At 40.9% G+C, this 24907-nt stretch overlaps 1 protein-coding gene across 1 annotated transcript in view; it reads right to left on the reverse strand.

The window, feature by feature from the left end:
* Positions 1 to 24907, reverse strand: part of CELSR1 (cadherin EGF LAG seven-pass G-type receptor 1) — a 160906-nt gene that overhangs the window by 81301 nt on the left and 54698 nt on the right. The window contains exon 2 of the mRNA XM_054399449.1: positions 13897 to 14535. Within this exon, the coding sequence (XP_054255424.1) occupies positions 13897 to 14535 (639 nt within the window). The remainder of the gene's footprint in view (positions 1 to 13896; positions 14536 to 24907) is intronic.

Here is a 24907-nt window from a genome sequence, read left to right on the forward strand (position 1 = left end):
TATCCCTGTTTAAGGACTAGTCCTCAAACATTTGTACCACTGATTCTTTTCATCTGAAATACTACATTAAATATATCTACATGAGGCAGCAGACCTGCACTAATGTTCTCATTTCTTTTTATCCAGTTTCCCTAGGCAGATGCTAGTTTTTCACTCAGCATCTGCAATTGTTTGACTTCAACTGATTCTTCCTTCATTTCCTCCATCCTACCATTTACTCTAGAAACATATTAATCTTCTTCTCCATGTCTGGAGTTGCTTCACCAGAATGGAAAGATTTTTGAGAATCTAATTCAAGCAGCCAGTCTAAAACAATGTATTTTAAAGTGGAAAGGAGAATCAACACAAAGCAGGGCAAAAGATGAAACAAGAAACAGGGCAACTAAATTCTTCAAAGAATTCCCATTGACCCATTGTCCTAAGAAAGAACCAACTACCATTAAAAATGCATTTCCTATCTTGCACATTATGGGAAAATCAACCCTTGTTTTCCTCTAGTAACTAAACCACTACAAACTAACCTTTAATGGCAATCAGCACTAAAGCAATCAGTGCTTTAAGAAGGTTGTTAAAAAGAAATTAGCTGCAGAATTGGCCTGGAAATCTCCACTGGGACAAGAGATAAAGAGGGTGGGATCCAGTCCATTCCAGGGGTGTTTTCACCACAGCTTAGGTTGAGTGGAAGTTACCATAGTTCCCTCCTTTCCCTGAACACGTTGCACTTTCCTCTGCCTCCCTTGTGTTGGCATTCCTGTAATCCTGCAGCTGACTGATTTGTGGAGCTAACATGGCAGAACACCATTCATTTCTTTATCACAGGGTTAGTGATCTGATTAGGTCCCTCCTAGGATTGATGGGATGAATAGCACAGCAGGCACAAGGGAAGGAGGCAGCACCATGCACCCGCTAGTAAGAATGAAGGAATGGTCTTAGGAAGATGTTAACTGTTATGGAAATAAAGCTTTAAGCCATTTTAGATGGCTCGTGTATGAATTTAGTGTCTCACGTTTGACTTAGGTGAACCAGATCAACACCTTCAGTAGATACCTACCTCTATCCACTGACTGTGCATGGATACACTGCAGGAAAATTTGTGTAAAACACAGGCTCAAGTCAAATAATAAAAATGAATACCGGATTTTACCCAGAAAGGGAAATTCACAACTTCAGTGACTCTGTCATGCATGAGCGTACCCTCCCCTCAGTACCTACCAGAAGTCAGCCTTACCTCCCAGCAAATGCCACTTACTAAATCTACTGATTTTATGAGAAAAATTAGAGAGCAGTTATGCGGAAAATGTAACCAAGTCATTCTCAATGAAGGAGAAGCTAGATCAAAGGCAAGTTAGAAGCCATTGGTGCGACTGTGATGAATTAGGGGACAACTATATTCATGTACCAGCTTACACAGATGAATCAGCAGTGCTATTTGAAGAGCAGATGTAAAATCTGAGCCCCAGGGAAATCAGTGGCCAAACCCCTACTGTCACTTCAGAGGGGCCATGCAGATGCATTTGTTAGACTCAGGACTCAATGATGGTTGGCACTTTGTGAGGTTTCTACATTACACTGCTACTAAATGTTCAAATTTGAAAATATACTTTGGTCTTTCCTTCTACCTATTCATTTATCTTTTCAGAATTGGGATTGATCTAAGAAAATCAAACCCAGTCCCAACTCAATTATGGGAAGAAACATCACCTTAAGGTCCACTCTGAGATCTCCCCGCTCCTTCTGTCACTTTCTGTACTGTACAGGCATATGATGAGAAACAGGCTGAATAATACATAAATACACACATAAGCACACACAAGCACACACCACACATACACACTCACACTGTTTAGGACTAAATCCTAAATCCTGACTCATATAATGACAACTACCCTTTGTAATTTAAGTCCCTATTTATTTCAGAATTAACAAGATGTATTTGCAAGAGAGTAACCTGAACTTAATACACTGAGCAAAATAACAGCAAAAACATTCCCCTCACACACTATATATAGCTTGCCAAGTAGCTCTGCGAGGTGATAGAAAATCATAGGTTACTCAGGAAATCACTGCTTTATCTCTAGGTGCAGTTTAATTTTTCTGTGAGCATAACCATGAAGCGCTGGGCTGGTGGGAAGAGAGGGTGCAGAATTACCAGTGCTCACTCCCCTATATATATCATTCCTCTTCTGTATCATCACACTTCTCCCTTCCCTATGCCTTTTTCCACAAAGTTCCCCCTGCCAGGCATCCCTCATAAATCACAAATCAGATTTCCAAAAACCATGAGACTAGTCATGAGATCTTTAATCATGAGATGTTCCAAAACAATGGACATGGGAGCCTTTTTTTTTTTTTTTTTTATTTGCTGCGGGTGGCATCAACTGGTCCCAAGGCCCAAGAGCTCTTAGTGGTCAAATTCCAGCCCAAAACAGGTGACCAGAAACAGATGATCTGCAGAAACTCATATTCTGATTCCCACCAGAACAGGAGGATGCTATCTGATCCTCCCCAGTTCTTCATCCCACCAGCACCCTTGGTGACAGCAACTGCTTTCTGTCTGCTGTGGTCCTATATGCTCCTGGGAGGAGGAGGATCACAATCAAAACTCCCCATACTAAACAGGCATGGCATGGGTTACGACCCCATCCCACTTCCTGATCCTTCTCCAACTAGCAACCAAGCTAAACTATATTTTACAAAAGGAAGAACAGGGAAAGCAGAAGTCTCTCTGTCTCAGGCTGCTTTGGTCTGTGCCCCCTGATGCAATGCACACACAGAGCTGTCACTGAAATGGTACCTAGCCCCTTCACAGTCCCACAGCAGGCCTGGGATCCTATGCACAGCACCAGCCTGAGCAAAGTTGTTCCTCTTCTCCTCACCTCCTCTTCCCTGGTGACAAAACAAAGCAAAACAAAAGATACATTGCAGGGAGCAGTGGGTGGATGGATGGATGGAGGGATTGACTGATGATTTGGGAATTGTTCTTTTTTTTTTTTTTTTGGTGGTTTTGCTTTTAAATGAGAAGGAAAAAAAGGGGAAAAAAAAGAAACAATAGAGAAGGATTAGTGATATTTGGGGCACATCTGTTAGGGAAATGAATTAGTTGGTGGATTCTAGAAATTCTTAGTAAGTAAGTAAGGATGCTATATGCTCAGTTTGAATGGCTATTGGACCTTCTCCTCTTATGCAACTTCCACCAGGCCTTACAGGAACAGAGCACAAACAAATGTCATGACTGAGTCTTTAATACCTGTGCTCTCTTCCTTCTATATTTGTTGAAGATTAAAAATTCTTAGTCCTTAAGCTTCCACTCTGTCTTCACCAGATAGCTTGCTTTTCATCTTCCAGCAATGAGTCCAGGAGTGGTGCAAGTACCAAAGTGTTACAAAACAGTTATCACAAGTACTGTGATTATTTTTCCCCTACAGTGCCTTGACAAGCAAGGAGCAAGACTCCCACATTAGAACACTTTCCATTTAAGAAAACACTCCCATTTCAAAGTCCACCTTATGTTTTGGGAAAGAAAAGAGATAACTTAGGATTTTACAGTCCATGAATTAGTGTCAGTACATTCAAGAAAAGCTCCAACAGGTTGTTTTGCAGAGCTGGTGTAAACTGATGTAGAGCTGCCCCTGCATGAAGCTTGGGTTCCATTCTCCTGGCTCAGGCAGGTGAGCAGAGGTCCACACAATGCATCTAGCTTCTCCCTGACAGATGCCCCCATGGCATTGGACATAATCACCCCCAGGCCTCTAGGGAAATGCTTCAGATGTAGTGGAAGAGAATGAGAAAGAAAATATCCATGTCTTCAGCCTGCCACAGCTACCTTACAACAATCTTTGATTTATGGGGTCCTTTGGGTGATTTCTTAATGTCTTTGCAGTCTGGTCCACATTTGCATGCCTGCACATCTGCAGGCACTTCAGCATGGGAACCACCTCCCATGCCTAGTCCTCACCTCCTTCCAGGGGCAGCAGTGAGAAAGAAAACGGGCTCTCATAGACTCAATGTGCCTCTGCCCAGATGACAAAAAAAAAGACTCTTTCGTTACGCAAAGTTTCAATTTTTAATGGGTACCATATGCCACCACAAGCATCATTAGTCCCCCAAGTCTGTTCCACAGCCATTTTGGCCTCATGTTTCAAAATACATGAAACTATTTACATGAATGAGGAAAGTAAGCAAGGTGTGGTGGCTGTACCATGGGTGGGTGTGCAATAACATCTTTTATCAACAGGAACTCAGGAGCTGGAAAATCAGACATGCTTTCAGGCACTGTCAGGCTTCTTGCTTATTTTCAGCCTGGTTTCCCTGAACTGCTTTCCACAGGGAACACCAAAGGGTGGCATCTCCCAGTTCCAAAATGCATAGGGAAGGGGAAAACTCTAGCACTAACTTTTGTGCAAATTAACATCCCAAAGCAGCTTAAAAAGGGAACATGCCTGCATATAACTGACCCTGGAAAGAGATGAAGGCAGAAAAGGGCTCAGCCATATGCAGAGAAGTTCAAGGTCTCCCTTTCAATGGCAAACACTACTGTTTTCTTTAGCAGAGTCCAGCCGTTATTACACTAAGATCCTGATTAATTTTCTCCATGTAGCTGTTGCAGACTTGGATATTGGGGCTCAGAACAAGAGACAAAGCACAGAAGAAACCATCTGCTCTGGTTTCCCACAGCCTGCTAGGATTAATTCACAAGCAGCTAACTGCACACCCAGAAGACTGAGTGAGAGCCTACATTTTGTGTTTTTCATAAATCCAAAGTTTTCTCAGAAAAATCTTATGCTCACATCTTCTGTGCAATCTAACACTATGATAAAAATGACAGCGTTTAAAAATAGGTGACCTCAAACTACATCACCCCTCTTCACATCCTAGGTGGTCCCAGAAGCTTTGGTATAAAGAAGCATAATGGCCAATTAGTGAGAATAATTGAAGAGAAGCCATAAAATATTAATAAAGCAACTGAAAAACAAGGTTAAAGTAAATCTACTATTGTAATTACATCTAAGGAGGCTAGGATTTCACAGCTTTATAATTTTCATTTTTTATGAGAAGTATTAGATTAAAAGAAAGTCAGAAACACTGGGTAACTGCCTACTGTGGATTGTATGAGTTCAGAGGTTTTGTTTGACGGAGTAGATAGTACTGGCAAAAACAATCTGAGGCCGATCCAATTTCTGTTATTATTGAAGCCAAATTTTGAAAAAAAGTCAAAAATGCCCCTTTGCTTGTCAAATTAAAAGGATTAGGGTTGAAAAGATAATCCCATAATCTTATGTTTTGGTAGCCTCAAAAATATTTCATATACAGGTCAGGAACATAAACTGAAAACAAAAGCAAACTTAATCAGGGAAGATGGCTTTTTCTTAATGACTCCTGAAAAAGGTCTTTTCATGTCACGTACATCTTGCACAGAAATTCTCAAAATCAATGTATTTTTAAATCTACAGAACAGGTGAAAATTCAGAAGTTTGTTTGGTTTATTTTAAATTTAAATCAGGATCATCTCATATGAATCCAGTCAGCTTCCACAGCTTGCACTTAACTCTTCTTAAAGCAGTTTAGGAGATTAAAATTCATCCTTTCTTGTAAAATATGTTTTTATTTTAAAGTAATTTAAAACAACTACCACCTTGTTAAGTGTTAATATACCTTATTGTGTCATCTAGAATGTGTTTTACTATTAATGTAAGACACTTGTCTTCATAATAATGTTTCTTAAATTATGAACATCAGTGTGCTGTCCCCTTGAAGCTGGGTGGCCCCATCTAATTAAAAATTTTAATATCTTTTAATGGTTACATTGTAATATGCTGTATAATACCTCTCAAATGCCAGAAGTATAGTATCTTTATCTTGATTTTTTGAAACTGAAAATTCATGCTGATGACTGCTTGGGAAGCTGCAATTCGGGGCACCATGCAGTGTGTGTCGCAGAACAAAACCTGCTCCAGTAGCAGGGGCTTCGATGCAGGCACTGAACCATGATGCTCTAAACAAAAGAGCATTTGCAACAACAATGAGGTTGTAGTTCCCACCATGCTCTGCACAACTGTATTGCAGAACTGTAATTATCTTGATGTTCAAGGCTATGCACCTCAGTCTGGTGCTCAACTGTCAAAATATTCAATCATAACACAAAGAACATACACACAAGAAACTACTTGATACTTTTTTCCTCCTAAAAAGATGTCATCCTGATAACCTCATCTCTGCAGCCAGTCATCCTTCCTGCCACTTTCCTGTTATCTGCTGATGAAAATAAATATGTCTAACTTGGGATTTATAAATGTGATCAGAAGCCAAATATGTTTATCATAATTCAGTCTTACTGAATTGTCAGAGGGGACCCCAGTTTTGTATTTACAGCTAGGAGAAAACGAGCTCCACTACCATGTTCCTTGGAAGTTAAATTTCCTTTTTGTTTTGGATGAAAATATTTAATTGCAGACTTCTAGGAATGTCTTTTTTTTTAGCCTTCATCTCTGATTTGCTGTGAACACTGTGAGGGGCTTTCCAAAACATGAAGCATATTGGAAAAAAAACTATCTCATCATGATTTTATCTTTCCCACAAATAACTTAAAGGCAAGTTGTTGTTTTTCTTTTTCCTCCTTTCTCTTCTGCTTTTTCCCTATCTGATTGGTTTTCAGTGAGGGGAAAAAAAAAAACCACAAAACAACTAAGAAGACACCTAGCCACTGAAAAAAAATCACTTAAAATGTAATCTAATATACGGGCTACCTTGACACTTAGCAACTGTATGTTTGGGTCTATTAGAATGCATTTGTTTGACCCAAAATGTTACGGTGTTAATCTTGCCAACATTAAACTATAATAAAAATGCCCAAGCCTTATGTTACACAAGGCTCAACTTGGATAAATTAATAAAAACACATCTGTAAACTAGTCACAGAGAAGCTAGCTGTTGTTTAATAAACTACTTAAAACACTTTAATTAAACCTCAGTGTGTGTAGTTTCTCTCACATCAATGTTCTGCAATGTATATATATATGTTCACAATTATGACGGTGTGTGGGAATTCGTCTGTGTCAGTGAGGAGGGGTTTTACACGTACCAGTAAAATTATAGTATCAAGTAGCTCCACTTTGTGTAATTACACTCCACTTTCCTTTTTATTTTTTTTTTTTGTTACATCAGTAAAGATAAGCAAATGCATTACAACAAACATTTGCAAAAAGCCTGGGAAAAATGCAACTGTTAACTGAAATCCCATCAATATAAAACCAGTAGTACAAGTCAAGAGCCTAAAACTTGCTGAAAATTGATGGAGCAAGATCATTCAAAATGAAATACATGTACAACACATCAAAGACCATAAGATTTCACATATGCCAGTACAAAGGAAATCCTAAATTTAGACTGGTTCATCATCAACCAGAATGCCAACAGGAAACCTGAGGTGCTTTATATGTATCTCCCACTGAACACCACTTATCAATAAGCTCATACTCATAGGGCATTTTCTTGCCAAGAGGTGGGAAGGAGAGATCAGGTGCCAGAGGCAGACATGTAGCCACACCAGCAGTTTGCCTTGCTTATCCAAAGCCAGCTGGCTGACGGCAAATACAAACTTAGCTTGGCATGGCTTCGGGGTCAAATGTGTTATTTTCACATCAGGGATTTAATTAGATTTGACTTCAACAAAAGAGTCTGAAGCCAATGCTAGCCATGGCAAGGGGGCTGGACTAGTAGACCTTCAAAGATCCCCTCCAATCCAAATCCATAATCCCATGATTATACATGGCCATTAGGGCTTGATATTAAATACCACACTGTAGAAGAGCTAGGACAGCACTTGTTCAACAGCAGCAGGCCTGTCCTGTCTGCAAACTGCTTGACTTCACACTACACAGAATGCAGTTAAGAACCTACCTTCTCTTCATGTTGTAACAAAATCTAACAGATGTCAATGGCCATTAACAGCAAATAGGTGTAAAAATGCAATCATAAGCATGGAACCATCCTCAACCAGGTTATTGCCCAGGTTCTTTGGATACTGAATTTTAGCTATATGCTACTAGAAATCATCAACAAAGAGAGAGAAAGTGTAAACTCATCAGTGATAAAATCTGCAGGTGACAAATTAGGAGAGTAGCTAAATGAAGAGAAGGCCAGCTACAGAACCATCTTAAGGAGAACCAAAAGAAGATATGCTGTAATCAGTAATGAGGATTTCTTAGATCCCGAACTGTTTGGAAGAGCTGAATTCACAAGTATATTGGAGATGAATTACTAAGGTAGCTCCTGAAGCCAGGTCTGAGCTATTACACTGTTGTGTGATCTGCCGCTTGACTTTACAAAGCACCCATCACGCCTCCACTGTGGGGAGCACCCAGTAAGAACAGAAGTCTTGTCAAACCATTCTAAAACTAATTAAAAAGAACAAACACAACATTAAGTCTGTAGCTTGGTTTCCACACGACATCAAAGGACTTTGATCAGTGCAAGCATTTCTACAGGCAAGGAGGATAAGACGTGAGGCTCCCGAGTTGGCATCTGAACCCCCTGCACCAGCACCACCAGCAGTTCAGCTGAATCAAAGATCATCCCACGTGCTGCATGTAGGGTGGGTTTGTACATGACTGGGAAAACTTTCAATTCTTGAACAGTGGCTAGTTCATGCACATCAGGATAAAGGAAATGCGATAAAACTTTTTGCCTGGGTTTAGGAAAAGGCATAGCAGATTGATGTGAAGGCTGCAGGCCATTTACACCATTTGAGAGCTGAACTGTCAACAAATGCACCGCAATAATCCAATTAGAAAAGGCTTTTTGCGTCCTGACAAGTGAACATAGGTTCGGGATTAGCCAAAGGACATATCATCCAGATAAAAATCCACCTACAGAATGATAAGCTTTTTCAGTCAATCCTATATATCTGATATAAACTCCAGATTTCCAACATTCACCTCCTGTGACTTGGTGACATGGACAGGAATATTATCAATGGAAACATGAACAGACTTCAGCTTTTGACTGTGTTATATAAAAGTGGAACCTTATTCTGGTTTTATTATATCCGTTATCTTCTGGAACAAGCAGTCACACAATTACACTATTTGGGCCATAGCCTCAGGCCCAGCCCAGCATCACTTGGGTCCAGCCATAAGGCTGCGGCATGCTGGCCCCATTCCTGCACACATTAATAGTAAGCCTTGTCTTAAAAATAAACAAGGGCTCGTTTTAACATGCACAATAAATCCCAAAGCTAAACACAGTGGGCGAGAGGGCATGCAGGCTTCTGTTGAGCGTCTGTGTCTCTCATGGGGATCTCCCTCAAGTTTCTAGCCATGGGCAGCTCAGGTAGACCCAGAAGAGCTGCCACAGCTGCTCTGGACTTGTCTCTAACTGCTTTTATGTGACCTGGAAGAGATGAAGTTACTGTGCCTCAGCTTTGGTGAAGGGGATGGCACTGTCTTACTCAAAGGGGTGTCTCATAGTCTTCCTTTGCTGCTTAGAAACTTTTGCAGAGTCCACAGCAATCCTTAGATAAGAAGTGTTTCATACACTGGTACAGCTGTACAGATGTAAGGATAATCTTTGTTCAGCCTTGCTGTCACAAAACCATGGATTTTCATAAGCTAAACAAGGAGTTAAAATGCAGTAAAAGGAACATGAAGGAATCAATATTTGATGTGCTGGACTTGGCTGTTATACACCTGTGATCCCACTGCTCCAGCAGAGCTGCAGAAATGTAACCAAGAGTGGAATTTCAGACCCTCTCAGCCAAGATAAAACACTCATTACAGGTACCCTGGCTGCCAGATTCCTCTACTTGAAAGCTGAAATTATCCCAAATAAATCTCTCTGGCCTGAAAAATGAGAATTTGGTATCAGACTGTGCTAGGAATTGCTATCTGAAGAATGGATATAAGCAAAGATAATGCAGAAGCAAATTTTCCCATTTACTCTTACTGCTGTATGTTTGCTAAAGCAAATGCTGAGAACTTGCTAAACAACATGAGTAAGGATTTCTAGCACAATGCTGAGAAAACAGCTATAACTACCTTCCCATGACACAAAGTCAGAATTCACAGAGGCCTTGTTAGGTGTCATGATTCCTCATGTCAATATGGTATCACAGAAATAAATTAGGATGAAAAAAGTGTAACACGTAAAAGATCTCTAATTGATGTATTTGATTACTGGAAGATTTATAGCTACTTAAGATTTCTCCCCTTTCTGAAGTGAAATCCAAGGAGAAATGCAGAGGACATGGGAAATTCTCTGACAATCCTTTTCCTTAGAAATTGCACCTTGCTAGGGGTTATGTAGCAGAGCAAGCAAAGAGAATGTCATATGCTAAGTCTAACTGTGGGAACAGTAAATCTCTTGCTTATTTCAGGAGTTAGGGGTTTTTGTTGTTGCTTTTGTTTTTTCTCTTCTCATTGGAGTGCTTTTGTTCTGTGCCAAGTAAATTTTACTTTTTGGAAGCATGTAGAGGAGAACAGCCAAGGTGGCTACTAAGCAGAAGGATTGTGGGCACTGAACTGAGGTGAGAGCTGTAGGAGTGATAGCAAGAGGCACCAACACATAACAAGAATATTGACAATTCACATCAAAAAAGTGGCAACTTCTGTTTGCAGTGGTATGATCCATAGGAGGCACCAGGATGAGGCTGGAAGTAGAGCTCATTTGCTAACCACTGTGGCAAACATGCTTCCAGAACTGGTGCAGATGACATGATGCCCCTGGTGAGTACAGATAATTTCTCCTTTCTCCAAGCTTTCATCTACAGCTCATCTCAGTTGCTTCTGCAGTGCTCAAAGACACAGGAAGTAAAGCTGGAAAAATTACCCAGGCTTTCCACAGTGTTCAAGTTCATTAAATTTGTTTTCTTAAGCCATGCTTGAGCCATGCATATAGCTTCCTGCCATTGATGGCACACTTACTTGTATGCACATTGTTCACTTCTCAACACTGATTTTCATATAAAGAAAAGAAGTTGGAGGGGTTGATGTTCTGAAAAAAACCATGAAATATATGTTGTTCTTCACTCACCTCCTTACATCACAGGAAGTGAATTCCAAATCACCCCAAACTACCTAGTAATCAGGTTTCAGAAATAACTTGTAGAAGCTCAGTTTACCTTTGTGTCCGTAACAGAAGACTCCTGAAGACAGAGAAACTTTCATCATGTATAAATGACTAACAATTACATCAAAACAAATGGAGAGCTTCAAAGTGGGGTGGAAAATCAGGGGGAAATTCCATCTGAATAAGATAGGACATAATTATCTTCTAAAGGAAATAAATGGTGTATTTTTAACAGGTCACTGGTTGGATAGATTCAGTACAAGGTTATGATAGTGTAGTGATTTCTTTGAGCTGCAGTGTATCTCCCCAGAGAGATGACAGATCTTAGTATTTTCTTGCAATTATTTTTTTGTGTAGGCTCTTAACTGGGAAATGGAAACATGAGAGCTCCCAGAGTAGGCTGCACTTCACTGACTATTACCACTTATATTTCATTTTTTACAATTAATTCATAGATTCATAAGTACTTCATACTGGTATGCTACTATGATGATTTAATACTGTGGTAACATTTCAGTAATAACAGAATCTCCCAACTTGGAGCCTTTGTTTTGCTCATTGAGATTTCCCATAACTGCATTCTGTGAGTTACTGAAACCAACCTATGTTGTTTAAATATGCAATAGACGTAAAAACTATAAATATTTATATACAAACAGAAAACATGGTATTAGTAGATATACACAACTTGCAAAGTTGTCATATATCAAAATATATGAATGTATTTAAAGAAAGGACAAAAATTGTAGTTAAAATAACAGTTCTTAAAGGAGATTGGGATGAGGTTCAATAACTCATCTTCATAAAATATTCCTGGTAACAGATTACTTGTTGATAACATTTTGCACTTTGTTCTGTAAAGGGAGTGAAAATCAACCAATTAATGACAACCATATGTGGGCATGTTAGTTTTGATGCAAAAACCATTGTCATGCAACACAGCGACTAAAGGCACTAATGGTAATGTAAACCAACCCCTGAGCAGACACTAAAGTTCTACTTTCGGCAATTCATTGAGCAAAAAACCAGAAACATTCAATAATAATTTCCAAGCTCTCTTGATCATGGTCGGCTGTGTCTTCCTCTGGCCAATGTGACTGTGAGCATGACCTGAACACAGTGATTCTCACTATAAGGTAGTTAACTCTGACACCTAAAGATGGCAAGGCTATAAACAGTGCTCACTTCTTAACTTCTGATCACTTTAATAGCCTGGCAGCAGGACAGTTAATTTTTAACTCAAACACTATGCACTGAAAATACAGTTTCAGATGAAATCTTTTCTTTGTGGATGAATAATTTGGTGCTTCTCCTCTAAACATGTACCATGTCTGTTCTAACTACAGTGTTAATTATTAAATGTGTTCATCAATTATTAATATAAGATTATTCTCTTTAAATTTTGAACTATATTTAGCCTTTTTTCCTGAAGATTTGTGATATAGGAATGCATGCTATTTCAAAACCTAAGACATGAATGTATTACCTCTATTTATATGCATATCTTTGTTTAATGAAACTTGCTACTTCAAACCATTCCTATCTACAGTATCATAGTACATAAATACGTTAAAGGAAATCAACCGGTCATAAAATCTATTCTCCTATGTTTAATGCTGTATGTAATGAATAACGGACTTTATAATGCACTTTATTGTGAAGTCATTCATGAAAGATTTGGCAGGAAAATCTCCCCTCAACAAAGACCAACTATCCCAACCACCTCACAGCTCTGTTAGGGGTTTCACCGATCGGGCACAAAGTTTGTCTGCATCTCCTTAGGAAAGCCCTGCTGCCCTAAGCCCCAGTCTGACATCAGGGAGCACTGCCTGACCCCCTTGCTGGGGAAAGCCCAATTCACCTGCTGCTGCCACATCCCTGCTCACTGACTTTCTTTCTCCTCCTGTCATCGCATTTTTTTAACTACAGCCCTAAGCCAAAAGCCACAAAAGTGAAGAAAAACATTTCCACCTAGAGTGCTGGATCCAGCTGATCCACATCACCTACATTTTTTGTACATGGAGGCTTAAGTAATTTATGTTTTCAATCTTTTATAACTACAGTAATGAGAGGTTGGCAGGGGTCATGACAGACACTGGTAAACCATCAGTGTCAGTTACATCTAGCAGCATGTCAGTGCAGAATGCCTAAATGTGTGCAGAATGCCATTTCAAATACATAAATAATCCCACACACTTTACTGAAGCACCAGGAAGCATTTAGCTAATATTCTTTCATAGCTTCTCAGGAGTATTTGAGAAGCAACACTTTGATCTTTATTATCTGCCAAGTCTATGATGAGGCAAAGTTCCTCAGCAGGTTGTTGGAGATAGGCCTGGAAGCAGCTATGTCATTCTGGAGTTTATCTGGACACTTATAAACCGGAGCTGACTTGCAGTGTTTCCCATAAATGTGTATTATTGCAGTTGCTTGAGACCATGAACCATCTAAGGGCCTGCTCAGGGCCCAGGAAAGTGTTAAAAAACAAACCTGTGAGACAGGGGATGTGTCCCACCTTCTTCCTTTCAGACAGAGGAAATATGTTTGCGTAAAGCAGCCTGAGCAGAAATTCACACAAATGCAGGTTGCTTCAGCAGTTTCTGGGCTCCCTGAATGATCTGGAGCAAGGCATCATTCCTACCACCACGCATGCAGAGATACGGGACTCAACCTAAGTGGCGCGTGACACTCCCAAGTCTTTTCCTGACCAGAAGGCAGTGCCAGTTTTTCTCCCTTTGACTACTAAGAATGTCAGCAATTTCAGCTTGACACAGAGCTTGCCTGGCTGATGGTCTAACATATAAATCATGGGTCAAAGATAAGATAAACACATACCAGTGTAGTCCTCGTAGCACTCACAAGTGTAGCCCCCTTCTCGGCTCCGACATAGCCCGTTGCTCCCGCAAGGGTTGGAGTAGCAGAGGTCAATCTCTGTCTCACAGTAGTCGCCTGTGAAACCTGGGGGGCAGCGGCACCGCAGCCCGTTGATGGGGTGGATGGGGCGGAACAGGACAGTGTTGGAACTGATGAATGGGGCTGAGCTGTCGAACTTCAAGACAGACACGCACTTCATGTAGTTCTCACAGGGCTCACGCAAGCAGATGTTGTCATCAAAGGGCAGCACCCTCTGTGTGGAAATCATGGTCAGCAGGGTCCTGTTGAGGTAGATCTGCTCCTGCAGGTCCTCAGAAGGAAAAAACTTGTTTCGAATGCCACCAGGGAGCAAAGCTGAGAAGGTCACATTCAAGATATTGGAACTGACATCCGTGTCGTTTTGAATATTGAAAACGAAGATGCCGTCCTTGGCAGTGGAGAGCACTGTTGCCACTCCCTCCACAAACAGGGACAGGAGGGGAGAAAGGAACCTCTCCTGGGACATGTTCTCCAGCCGTACTGTGATGCTGTTGGTAAGCATGTCATCCGTGATGATGGTGACACGCAGAGTGCAGACTGCTGTGACGCTGTGGACACCATCTGAATGGAAGAAAGGTAACAGTGATGTCAGAGAGCAGGCTTCAACATACAGACAAAGAGGGTCCTGAAGTCTCCTGGAAATAAAACAGACCTGCAAAGCATTTCAGGGCACCTGGATGGGAGAGGGAAATACGGCCACCACCTGCAGTCATTACCAATGCTTTACTCAGGAAAACAACAACATTTCTTAGAGATTGCAACTCAGAGGACATGAGACATTTCAGAGAGTCCAAAACACCTGGAGAACATCTTGGGCAAAAAGCTGGTGAAGGTTAGTGAGTAAACAGACAACCTAAGAGCCCCAGGACAACCAAGGGGAAGGGGTCTCTCATGACAGAGACCAAATGGATCTTCTTACAAGGCCCTGTTAGCCCACCACCAGTGCTGGGAAGCTGTTGATTTGCACAGCACTAATACTGTCTTCCCCAGGCCTGGAATCAGGCTTAAGGAGCCAGAATGATGGACTGACAGAATCGTAACCAGAGCTTTACATAAAAGTCACCTAAGGAAATAAGTCTTCTTCACATTTGAACATCTGAATGTCTTCATTTCTCACACCTAACTTCTTCAAAATATTTTATGAAAATTATAAAATAATTATTGAATAAAATATGCCTGTAGTAAAAAGCTAACATTAAAAAACTCTTCCATTTTATCCTTCCTTTAAAGCATTTCTGACATTGCTGCAGAGGTTCTGCAAAAAACCACCACAAATACATAAACATAGTGGTAATATTTGACACTCAATTGAAAGATGCCTCTGTAAAATATCAGTACACCCTGGGGATTACACTAGTGCTTTGAATGTTCACACTCCAGGGCATTCTGTCATTAAGAAACATAACTGTGACATGGTGAGTACTATAATTAATCCAAATTCAATGTGAACATGGAGTGGAAAGTTGTGTCATCACAGAAACCATACCACTTAGTTTAATTGTCTCCTTGGTTAGTATTACAGCAGCATCTAGAAACTCCAGAAGAGGTGAAGACTGTCTTCTGAAAGGAAATGTTCCTTCTCAAAGGTGAATGTTCCTTCTCAAAGAAATGGGTGAGTTCATCTCATGAGTGATATGAAGTGGTTTGAGCAGCAATATAACAGGTCCACAGTAGGGTTAAGAAGTGAATCCAGTTCACTTAGGTCACAGTTCAGTGTCATATTCTTGATCCAAATTATCCCAGAAGTAACTGTTTCACAAGTAACCTGTGATTACATTTATTTCAATTAAACCATAAGGTACGTGCAGAAATGTATTTTAAGTCACATAAAAGTAAAATTGCAGTGGAAACTCCATTTGAATCAATCTAAACCCAGTGTGACATCAAAATTCTAATAGTACGGATCGCTACAGGTAATTTTCTTAAGGCTTATTGCAAAGTTTATGATCTATTAGGGTCTCTTATAAAAGGTCTTTCAAGAACAGAAAGTTTAGAATGCTTCCCTTCCTATTCACTGCCACTGCTATAACTCAACTACTGTTTTGTTTTAAAAAGAAATGTATTGTTGGAAGATTTTCCCTCCAATAATATGTTAGCAATATAGTAAATTACAGCAACATAATTAACCAAATGGCTTTTGACTCCCTTCTTCTGATCAAGTTGTTGTTTTTCCACACTGAAGAAGCTTTCAGGCAAACAGAAGAATCTTTTCTCCTGTGTGCTACTTTACTACTGCTTAGCTAAAAACAAATAGTCAGAAGAGGTCATTACTCAGGATGATCTGTTTGATGTGTCCCTCACCAAAGCCAGTGCACCAACTTTAATTTTCTCCCAAGTTTGCAGAAATCTTTATCTCCTCTTCTACAGACTTGTTCTAAAAACATGTAGTTTCAGCCTTCTTTGAGACCTAAAGCAACCAAAATGACTGGTAGCCAAAATCCTCATTGCAACCTCCTCCTGCGGTGTCTGTGGACTTGTGGCCAACAGACAGCACAGGATGCACTGTATTTTCATAAATGACACCCTCAGACTAGTTTACCCACTTCTGTCAACTGCACAGATCATTCTTCTGAAAGGCCAGAAGCAGAACAAACTATTCACAGGTTTTTTTCTTTCCTAAAGCAATTGACATTTGCCTGCCTGTCCCTTAGGGTGCCTGGACTATTTTGCCATTTTATTTGTTGCACAATATGCTACAGAAGTTGTCTCATACCAGTGAGACCGCTGGACAATGGGTCCTTTTCTTAAGAAAACACTATGATCCATAGCCCATGGTATGTATAGTAAGAAGACAAAATACGATCCTCTGTCTGACAACACATTAGAGTCTACAAACTGTCATAATCAATATCAACTGTCACAATATGCAAGAGCTTCCCAGCATTCACAACAGCTATTCTGACACAGTTAATAAATCACTGGAAAAAGCCCAGTGTCAGATACCACACAGCCTCCTTGTTCTGCAGGCAGCACAAAAGAAAACCAGGCACAGATGTATAGCTGCAAAATGAAGTTGTGTTTTAAAAGCCAGTTCAGCTTTGTGCAGCCCTGTTGCAGAGCATTAAAATAAAAAAAGAGTAAAAGAGGAGCTGAGCTGGTGTACTATAGGCAACAAAAGAGCGGCACAGCTATACAGCCGGCTGGACAAGCGCCTCTTTCACAACACCACTGAGTCTGAGAGCAGCATCATGGGATCCAATCATCTATTCATTCAGAAATTTGTGGAAAGTTGAAACAATCTGTGGTTTTATGGGACCAAATTAGTATCTATTCTAGTTTCAACAGACAACATTCATTTTGAAGGCTGGAACAAGTGCAATAAAGAATTGAAAATTTTGTGCTCTTCTTTGTTGGGAATTGAATTAAGCATTAAATGCACAATAACATGCGTGTTTTGAGATTCACAAGTGAGATACTCTAAGAAAGATTCAAATTTTTACTGCCAGAAATGCCAGAAAAATAATATTAGGAATTACTGGTTTATGGACTGGTAATACTGTCGGACAGGCCTACCATATGAAGCTGTCCAATATACATGCAAAACCAATCTGTTATTTTGCTAAAAATAACTTTCTCAAAGGTCTAACAATACAGCTATAACAAGTCCCCATCGTGTTTTGGCAGATGCAAGATGGCTTCAATCAGGGGTGTGAAACATACTTTGGATGATGCTACACAGGGGAAACTCTGGCTACAATTTACTCTTTGGAGCAGACCTTTGCACACTTGAATGCATACACACATGCAAGGCTTAGCTCCCCCAAGTTCTCACAGCCATCATCTGCTTGGCTCTAGCAAATAGTCTGGATGCAGGAGTCTTCCTGAAGGAGTGCTAAAAACACGAGCTGTGCTGGCAGATGGGACACACAGGCATCCTGCTAAGAGTGGTTTGAGCAACCCAAGCAGCTGCCACCCGAATTGCCTGAGAAAAGGGCAACAGGACAGATGAAGGAGGGAGACTGGATTCGACACATACTTTTGTGGGCTTGGCTCCTAAAAACTTTGTATCAATGGCTTTTGTTACTCTGTCCTCAAGTTTCTGTTTCCTAAAGAGGACATAAAGGCATAAGTACACTGTGAAGCAGTGGGTACATATGATGAAATGTCAAGGTATTGGGGCAATGAAGGCAAGAGAAGTCTCCTAAACTAATCATAAATGGATCTTCCAAAAGTTATTGCAGCCAATTTTATAAAAAATAAGATAGTAAGATTAAAATAAAAGACTCTTAGTGTCTCACACATCGGTGAACAAAGTAGACTCTGGATGTCCAAGTGGCTGCAGGAACAGTCATTCATAATAAATGCACACTGAATTTACATCCTAGCAATATCCTTTTATGCATGCTTTCTATAAAAGAAATCTCCAGATGGTGGAAATTAAAGCAGACCGTTGTCATTTGTGTCACTGTCAATGCCAAGGAGGCTCACATCTTCATCCTCCATGGAGCTAATGAAAAGATTTAATAGCAACCAGATACCCTGATGCATTACAGAGAAAAGAGAAGACAGTAAGGCTGACAAAAGCTTGAACCTCTCTACAATACATGAATAACTAAGAATTGGTTAAATAGTCATTGTTTCATTGTTACCTTTACTTTACAACAAACCTAATTAAATCTGAGACTTTAATCTCAGCTTGCTATCTTCTGGCAGTTCATAAACCAAAGAATCTCAAAATGTAAACAAAGCAAATGTGTATGTATTTGGCAACAGCAGCACCTGGACAGAAAGGATGCTTTGTTTGTTTTTTAAGTTGGCAGAAATAATTTTTTTTCCTTATTACATACAAAGGTCTTAGGACTAATTATGAAAGCTGCATACTTTATATTAATACTTCAGCCTGACAATTTTTTCATAGGTATCCCAACCCAAATCTATGCCAATTCTGCTTTTTAACCTGGAAATAACAGATGTCAGAGTTTATAACAGTCCTAAAAGCTCCTTGGCTAGTAAAAAGTAGAATAAGGACACTTCACAAGTTCAGATCATCTCTTGCTCTCAACAGCTCATAAGAAGCAGGCATACCCATGAGCACCAGCCATGGCAACAAACCTTGAAATGACCAAGCCTCCCCCATTGCTAGCTAGTCCAGTACTTAGCCTTGAATCACAGATTAAGATGCTGTACTTCTAGCATCTTCTCCACTGCTTGGGCACCAGTAGCACCAGAAATGGAGACTGCAGGCAATACTTGTCTGCCTGAGTGAAGCTGGAATCCAAACTATGCTTCCTTCTAAGCAAACTGCAGTAAAAAACTAGCAGATGTCCATAAATGTCAGATGCATAGTCCTGCACTAACCTTTAGTTTGCCTTTAGTTTGCAGGGCTGAGTCCCTTTCTTGCACTGTGCTTCCACTATCACATAAATGGATTTAAAATGCATTAAATATCAGTGTACAAATATAATCTCTTCAAAAACACTATTGCAAGCACTAGAAAGCTTCATTTCTGTGAGTAGAAATTAGAAATCTATGAGCATCTGTAAGACAAACTCCTTTTCTACCGTATAGAAAAGTTCAGGAGCTTATAGCACAGAGAAAGTATCCTGAAGTAAACTGAATAGAAAATTAAAATTGGGAACCTACGTAAGATGCTTTGCCAAAACAGCAGAAAACATTACCAGAAAGGGAAATTAAAATAGGCATAATTGTGAATTTACAGAAAGTCTCCCTCAGGGTTAGTTAATGAACAACCTCAATGGACAAGTGTTTTAGGACAGAAACTGTGCAAGTGTCCCTCTAGATTGAGTGTGCCTTCAGGGCACCTTGGTGAAAGGTGTGGGGGCTGGTGCTGGCCTTAGCTCCCTGAAAAGCCAGAGTGATGGGCAGTGACAAACGTTCCCTGTGCATCCCCAAGTAGTCCTTGCTTTGTAGTAGGAACAAACGATCTTTTAGTAGAGAATAATGGTGTTAAATGTTGCACAACAGAAAAGTAAAATCCATGATATATAAACTCCAGCACTTCCATTTGGAATAAACATAAATGCATTGTGTATAATATCCTATAATTTCTCAAGATAGACACTACTGGTTTCTGTCAAAGCCTCCGTTTCCTTGGGATCAGAAACGCCACTGATGAGCAATTCCTCCTTTATATCAAGTTGGATGAAATTAATCCCCTTGGCCACATGAAGCCTATGTTATGAATTTTGTCCATTTGCTTCAGGCTGCCATTTCCAGCTCTGCATTTAGGAGCACTGACTGCCAACACAAGTTGTGGGATTTAGAAAGGAAATGTAACAATAATTATCTACTATTCACACAGTGCCAAAAGCTCACATTTGAACGACTGCTCTGAAGAATGGCAAAGACCAGATTTGCTCCAAAGCCCATTACGTCAACAGGAACATCCCCACTGACTTCACGAGGCTTCGCTCCTGACCAAAACTGGGCCTAGAGCCTAATGCCCTGAGTCCCTGCCAAAGCTCTTGCACAGACTTTCGCTCCTGACCTGGCAGTCCCAAACAAGAGCAACAGTCTGCCCAGGAAAAGGCTGAGAGTTGAAAATCAAGATGGCAAGAGCAGAAAGCAGAAGACGAGGGATGAGCAGACGGACAGTAGAAACATGCAACATGGACTGCACAGTTGAAAAGGTTGTGAGGATTTTCCTAAACCAGGTATCTCAGTCCATACCTCAACATCTCTGAATTTCCAGGAAGGACAAGCAACTGCAGCAGAGGCTATTTTGAAAACACAGTGTCCCTTGAATAAAGGAGGGTTCAGGAATGTCACAGGAAAGGGGATGCACTACCTGGTGTTAGGGGAGGACCTCAGATTGCAGGGCAAGGTAAAACAGAAAAGCAGCTGAGCCACCTGGTGCATGCAAGCACACTGGCAATAGGTGCTCAGTCCTGACTGAGCTACCAGGGAGGGGAGTGTCCTGGGTAAAACATGCCTTTGGGGCAGTAAGAAGGTATCCGGGATTAACTAGTTCAAGGCCCATTGCTGGAGGACAGACATTGGTCCACACTGGCACAGAGCGAGTGCCTATGTATGCCTGCACCAGCAACCAGTTCTCACTAAATCAGCATTAACTGCATGCACCATCTCCAGCACCACTCTGGGGCCACTGCAGCAGCTCAGAGCACCCAAAGGGCTTGTCCTGGCCCATGGGCTATGTACCTAGGCTGTGGCTATGCTAGTTTGTGCCCTGCCACTGCTCTGTCCCATGGCAGCATTAGCCACATCTGCACTTGCAAAATGATGTCAGGGTTGGTACAAGCAAAGGATCCCAACAACTCTGTCCAGACACTTCCAGGCAAAGCCACCTCTCACATTCACAGGCAGACACACTTCAAGTCAAACTTTCATGTACTTCGTTTTGCAAGATGAGTCATCTTTTCATCCTGACAGAGACAGTATCTGTGACACCTGCAGAAGTTGGGTAGAGGGACTTGGGGCTTGCAATTCATGGCAGCTCTTACTCTGTGATCCCCTTGTCAGCATCCACAGCAGCACCAGCTAAATCAGAAAGCTAAAAAACCCTAAGCTGTGGGAGAAAAAACACTGCATACAGCAACTGGAAATTCCAGAAATGTATAGTAAGAAAAAAACCCTAAATTTTGGCATCATTATCTTTAATGCAGCCTGTGCTGTTCAGGATTATTTACTTTGTACACACTACTGAAAATTAAAAACACATATTTTGGTTTGTAGCTTGAACAGGGGATTAAGAACAAATTGATGCCAATTGGATTGCTCAACATCGTACAAGATTGCCATTAGTTTCTCTGAAACCAACAGCTGCAAGCTGAGAATTCTGAAATGTTAAATGAGTTGATAACATTAGTCTGGAGGAATAGTTCTCGAGGGTGGAAATTAAGGTAATTTGGATCTGCTGGCAGGAATAAACACTTTTGAATTGTAACTACAGTGAGGCTGAAAATACACTTCTGCAGCATCACTTCTTGCTCCTCAGTTACCTAGTGCACATGGGTTTTAGCTGCTGTGGGGCATGTGATACAGATGGAAGAAGCTTTCAGGAGTGCAGTGGTGACAAAGTGGGCAAGGAAACAAGTTCCTGTTTTGAGCAGAAAGCACAAGTAGAAAGGATGAGGGATGCTTTGAGGGAAATAGGATATGTGGGAAGATAGCATAAGCATGCTAATAACCAGTTCTTTCCACACCATTTTACTGATGAGATTTTCCTGCTAGCTAAAATGCTAAACAGTTTTCCTCCCTGGGCAATGCACATCTTCCTGTACCTCAGCTGGCTCTCCTTGTCAGCCAGGAATGGCAAGACTCCTCTGCCCAGCCATGCGCAGTGGTGGGGCTGAGCCTTGCTCCAGTGCCACAGCTCTGACCAGCCCCCTACCTGGTGTCACCAGCAGCACTGCCATGCAGGCCCTTGCCAAGGGTGCACAGCCTAGGAGTCCACTGCTCCATGGCTGGCATACAAGCTATGACATAGCTTTTAAACTCCTGCTGAAGAGGCAGGTTTCCATTTCATGCTAATGTCCACAGAAACTGTGTGTCTTACAGCACTGTTCAGATGAAAAACCCTAATCCAGATCTCTACACCAGATAGATTCACACACTGACTTTCTGGGGACTCTGCCACTTCCCATAAAGCTTGATCTTGTTTCACATATAATCAAAACTATTTTCTAACTACTGCAATAATTTTCAAGCCCCTCTGAACTTTAAAGGGAGAGACTTCAATATATTTTACTAATTCTCATTAAATTCATAGCTAACTGTCCATAACTAAAAGATGGTTTCCCAGTAGGCCTGCATTACCCGCAGCCACATCTTGAAGTGCACAGTGGTGGACGCAGTGACTTAGAGCACTAGCTGGCAGAGGGAGATGCCAACAAGCACTAAGGAGGGTGAAGCCCAGGCATAAGAAGCCCGGTCACCATTCAGCCCACAGCCAAAGGACTATTCATGGTCATCTCTACATTCCCAGCTGTAATCATTTGTATACAGAGTCGAAGCAGGTTTTTGAAAGATCCATGAAAGCACTGGACAAACTACACTGCAGTCATAGATGCTCCAGTGTTAATCTCCATCCAGGGTATGATCTTGAAGTAAATGATAAATTTTGTACTGAGTAAGAGAATAGCACTGTGTTTACCCTGAGATATGCTTTTACATCACTAACCTCACTTCAGAAGAGAGAGCCCCAGGCTGGGGTGCCCAGCCATGCTGCTTAGGAGCAGTTGATGGGTTGCCACAAAAGCCTCCATTCTCCCTGTAGCTATGCACCCCCTGCAAACATTTTTACTGGTTCAGTCTGATTAAATCAAGAACTTTCCCAGGCAAGCCAGGGCTCCACTCAAATTTCTCTCTTTGCAATTTCAAAGCAGGAGTGGATGAAAACTATTTTGGGGATGCCAAGAGGGGTGGGAAGAGTTGGGGCGAGTGCCTGAGACTTGCAACACTGGGTGTGGCAATAAGGAAACAGCTTCTCTGTGTGTTTGCACTCATACTGCATATTAGTAACCTCAAAGAGATGCTTTCAAACAGTATCAGCAAAACAAAATCCGTAAGGTTTACTTTTTGAATGTCTCCATACTCCCATATTCCTTTTGCTTGGAGGTACACTCTGCTCCTTGCAGCAACCCACAGTGAAATCACAGTGACACTTCCTGCTGGACAGAGTTCAGGTTTACTATCTTTACTGGAAAACAAAGGAGTGAGCAACGAAAAAAGACAATGGTCACATCCTCCTGATGTTGTTTCTGTTTACAGACAAGCTTTAAGAACAGTTATGTATTGATGTACTGGGCAATGCAGGACCTTGCCCAGCTCCTTGAAACAGTAAAAAAACACCAGAAAAAATCAGCTGTGGCAGCTCAGCAGATTGCTGATTGTGCTCATGCTCCATTGAAGCACAGCCTGGAAAATTAAGAGAATTCTTAGGCATACATGTAGAGGTTTTTCAGTTTTCTGTAGTTTCAGTCATCATGGGACCACCTGCATATTAATACACGGCAAAACCAGAAGGCTATTCGTTCAGGGAAGACAAGCAGTAACAGCAAATACGCAAACAAGAAATCAAAATTAAAAAGTATTTGCTGCATCATGTGGTTAAAATAAAGAACAGAAGGATAAAATAAATAGGCAAAACCAGCCTTATCAAACTTCTGCAGTTTTGGGAGTCACCAAGCACTGGCAACATTTATAGAAAAAAATGGTGTGTACTTTGTCCAGACTCTCTGTTGATAAGCAACCCACACAATCTGTTAAAAACACAATGTAAAAAAAAAAAAAAAAACCCTCTTTGATTAGCTAACCATCAACATGTCATTGGCCACTGGCAATAAGATCATCATGTTTCTGGCTGCATGGTCAAGTGGGAAGATTATTCTTGGATCCCTGCCATTAAAACTAGCATGCTGGATACAAATCAAAAAAGGACAAAGCTTTTGTTTCCTGTTTCTATAGTCCCGAATCTGCAGTAGGTATTTTTCTCTCCAAAACTTTCATAAAGAGAAAAGCAGGCCCACAGACAAAAACAGGAGAATGCAAGAGCTTGACTTGTATTGCTGTACATCATCTTGGGAAGCCAATGCAGAGAAAGGGCAGGCCAAGTTATAACAGATTAAAGTGGGCAACATCAGTGACTCAGAGCCCCTGGTGAAATGCAAAAACTACACTGATCTTCAGAAACGATACTGCCTATCTAATTTCTGTTCAGCTGAGCTGTAGAAATGGAGTCATAACTACATGATTTACTTCAAGAATCAGGTAAGATTTTCTGCTAGACACTCTGTAAGACACAGATGTTGAGAAAAATATGTATTTTACATTCTAGGACTAATAGAAGGCTACCCAAGAATTTCCATAAGCAAAAGCATTCTGTTTAAACAAATTTACAATACTGGATAACAGAGGAAAACACTCATGCCCTCAGTACATCCTTGATCTTAGCACAGCATGAGCAGGGCACCCAGTTACAACACCTGCAGTCACTGCACTGTATTAATAACCC

The sequence above is a fragment of the Indicator indicator genome, chromosome 3, assembly GCF_027791375.1.
Source record: "Indicator indicator isolate 239-I01 chromosome 3, UM_Iind_1.1, whole genome shotgun sequence".
Classification (NCBI taxonomy): Eukaryota; Metazoa; Chordata; class Aves; order Piciformes; family Indicatoridae; genus Indicator; species Indicator indicator.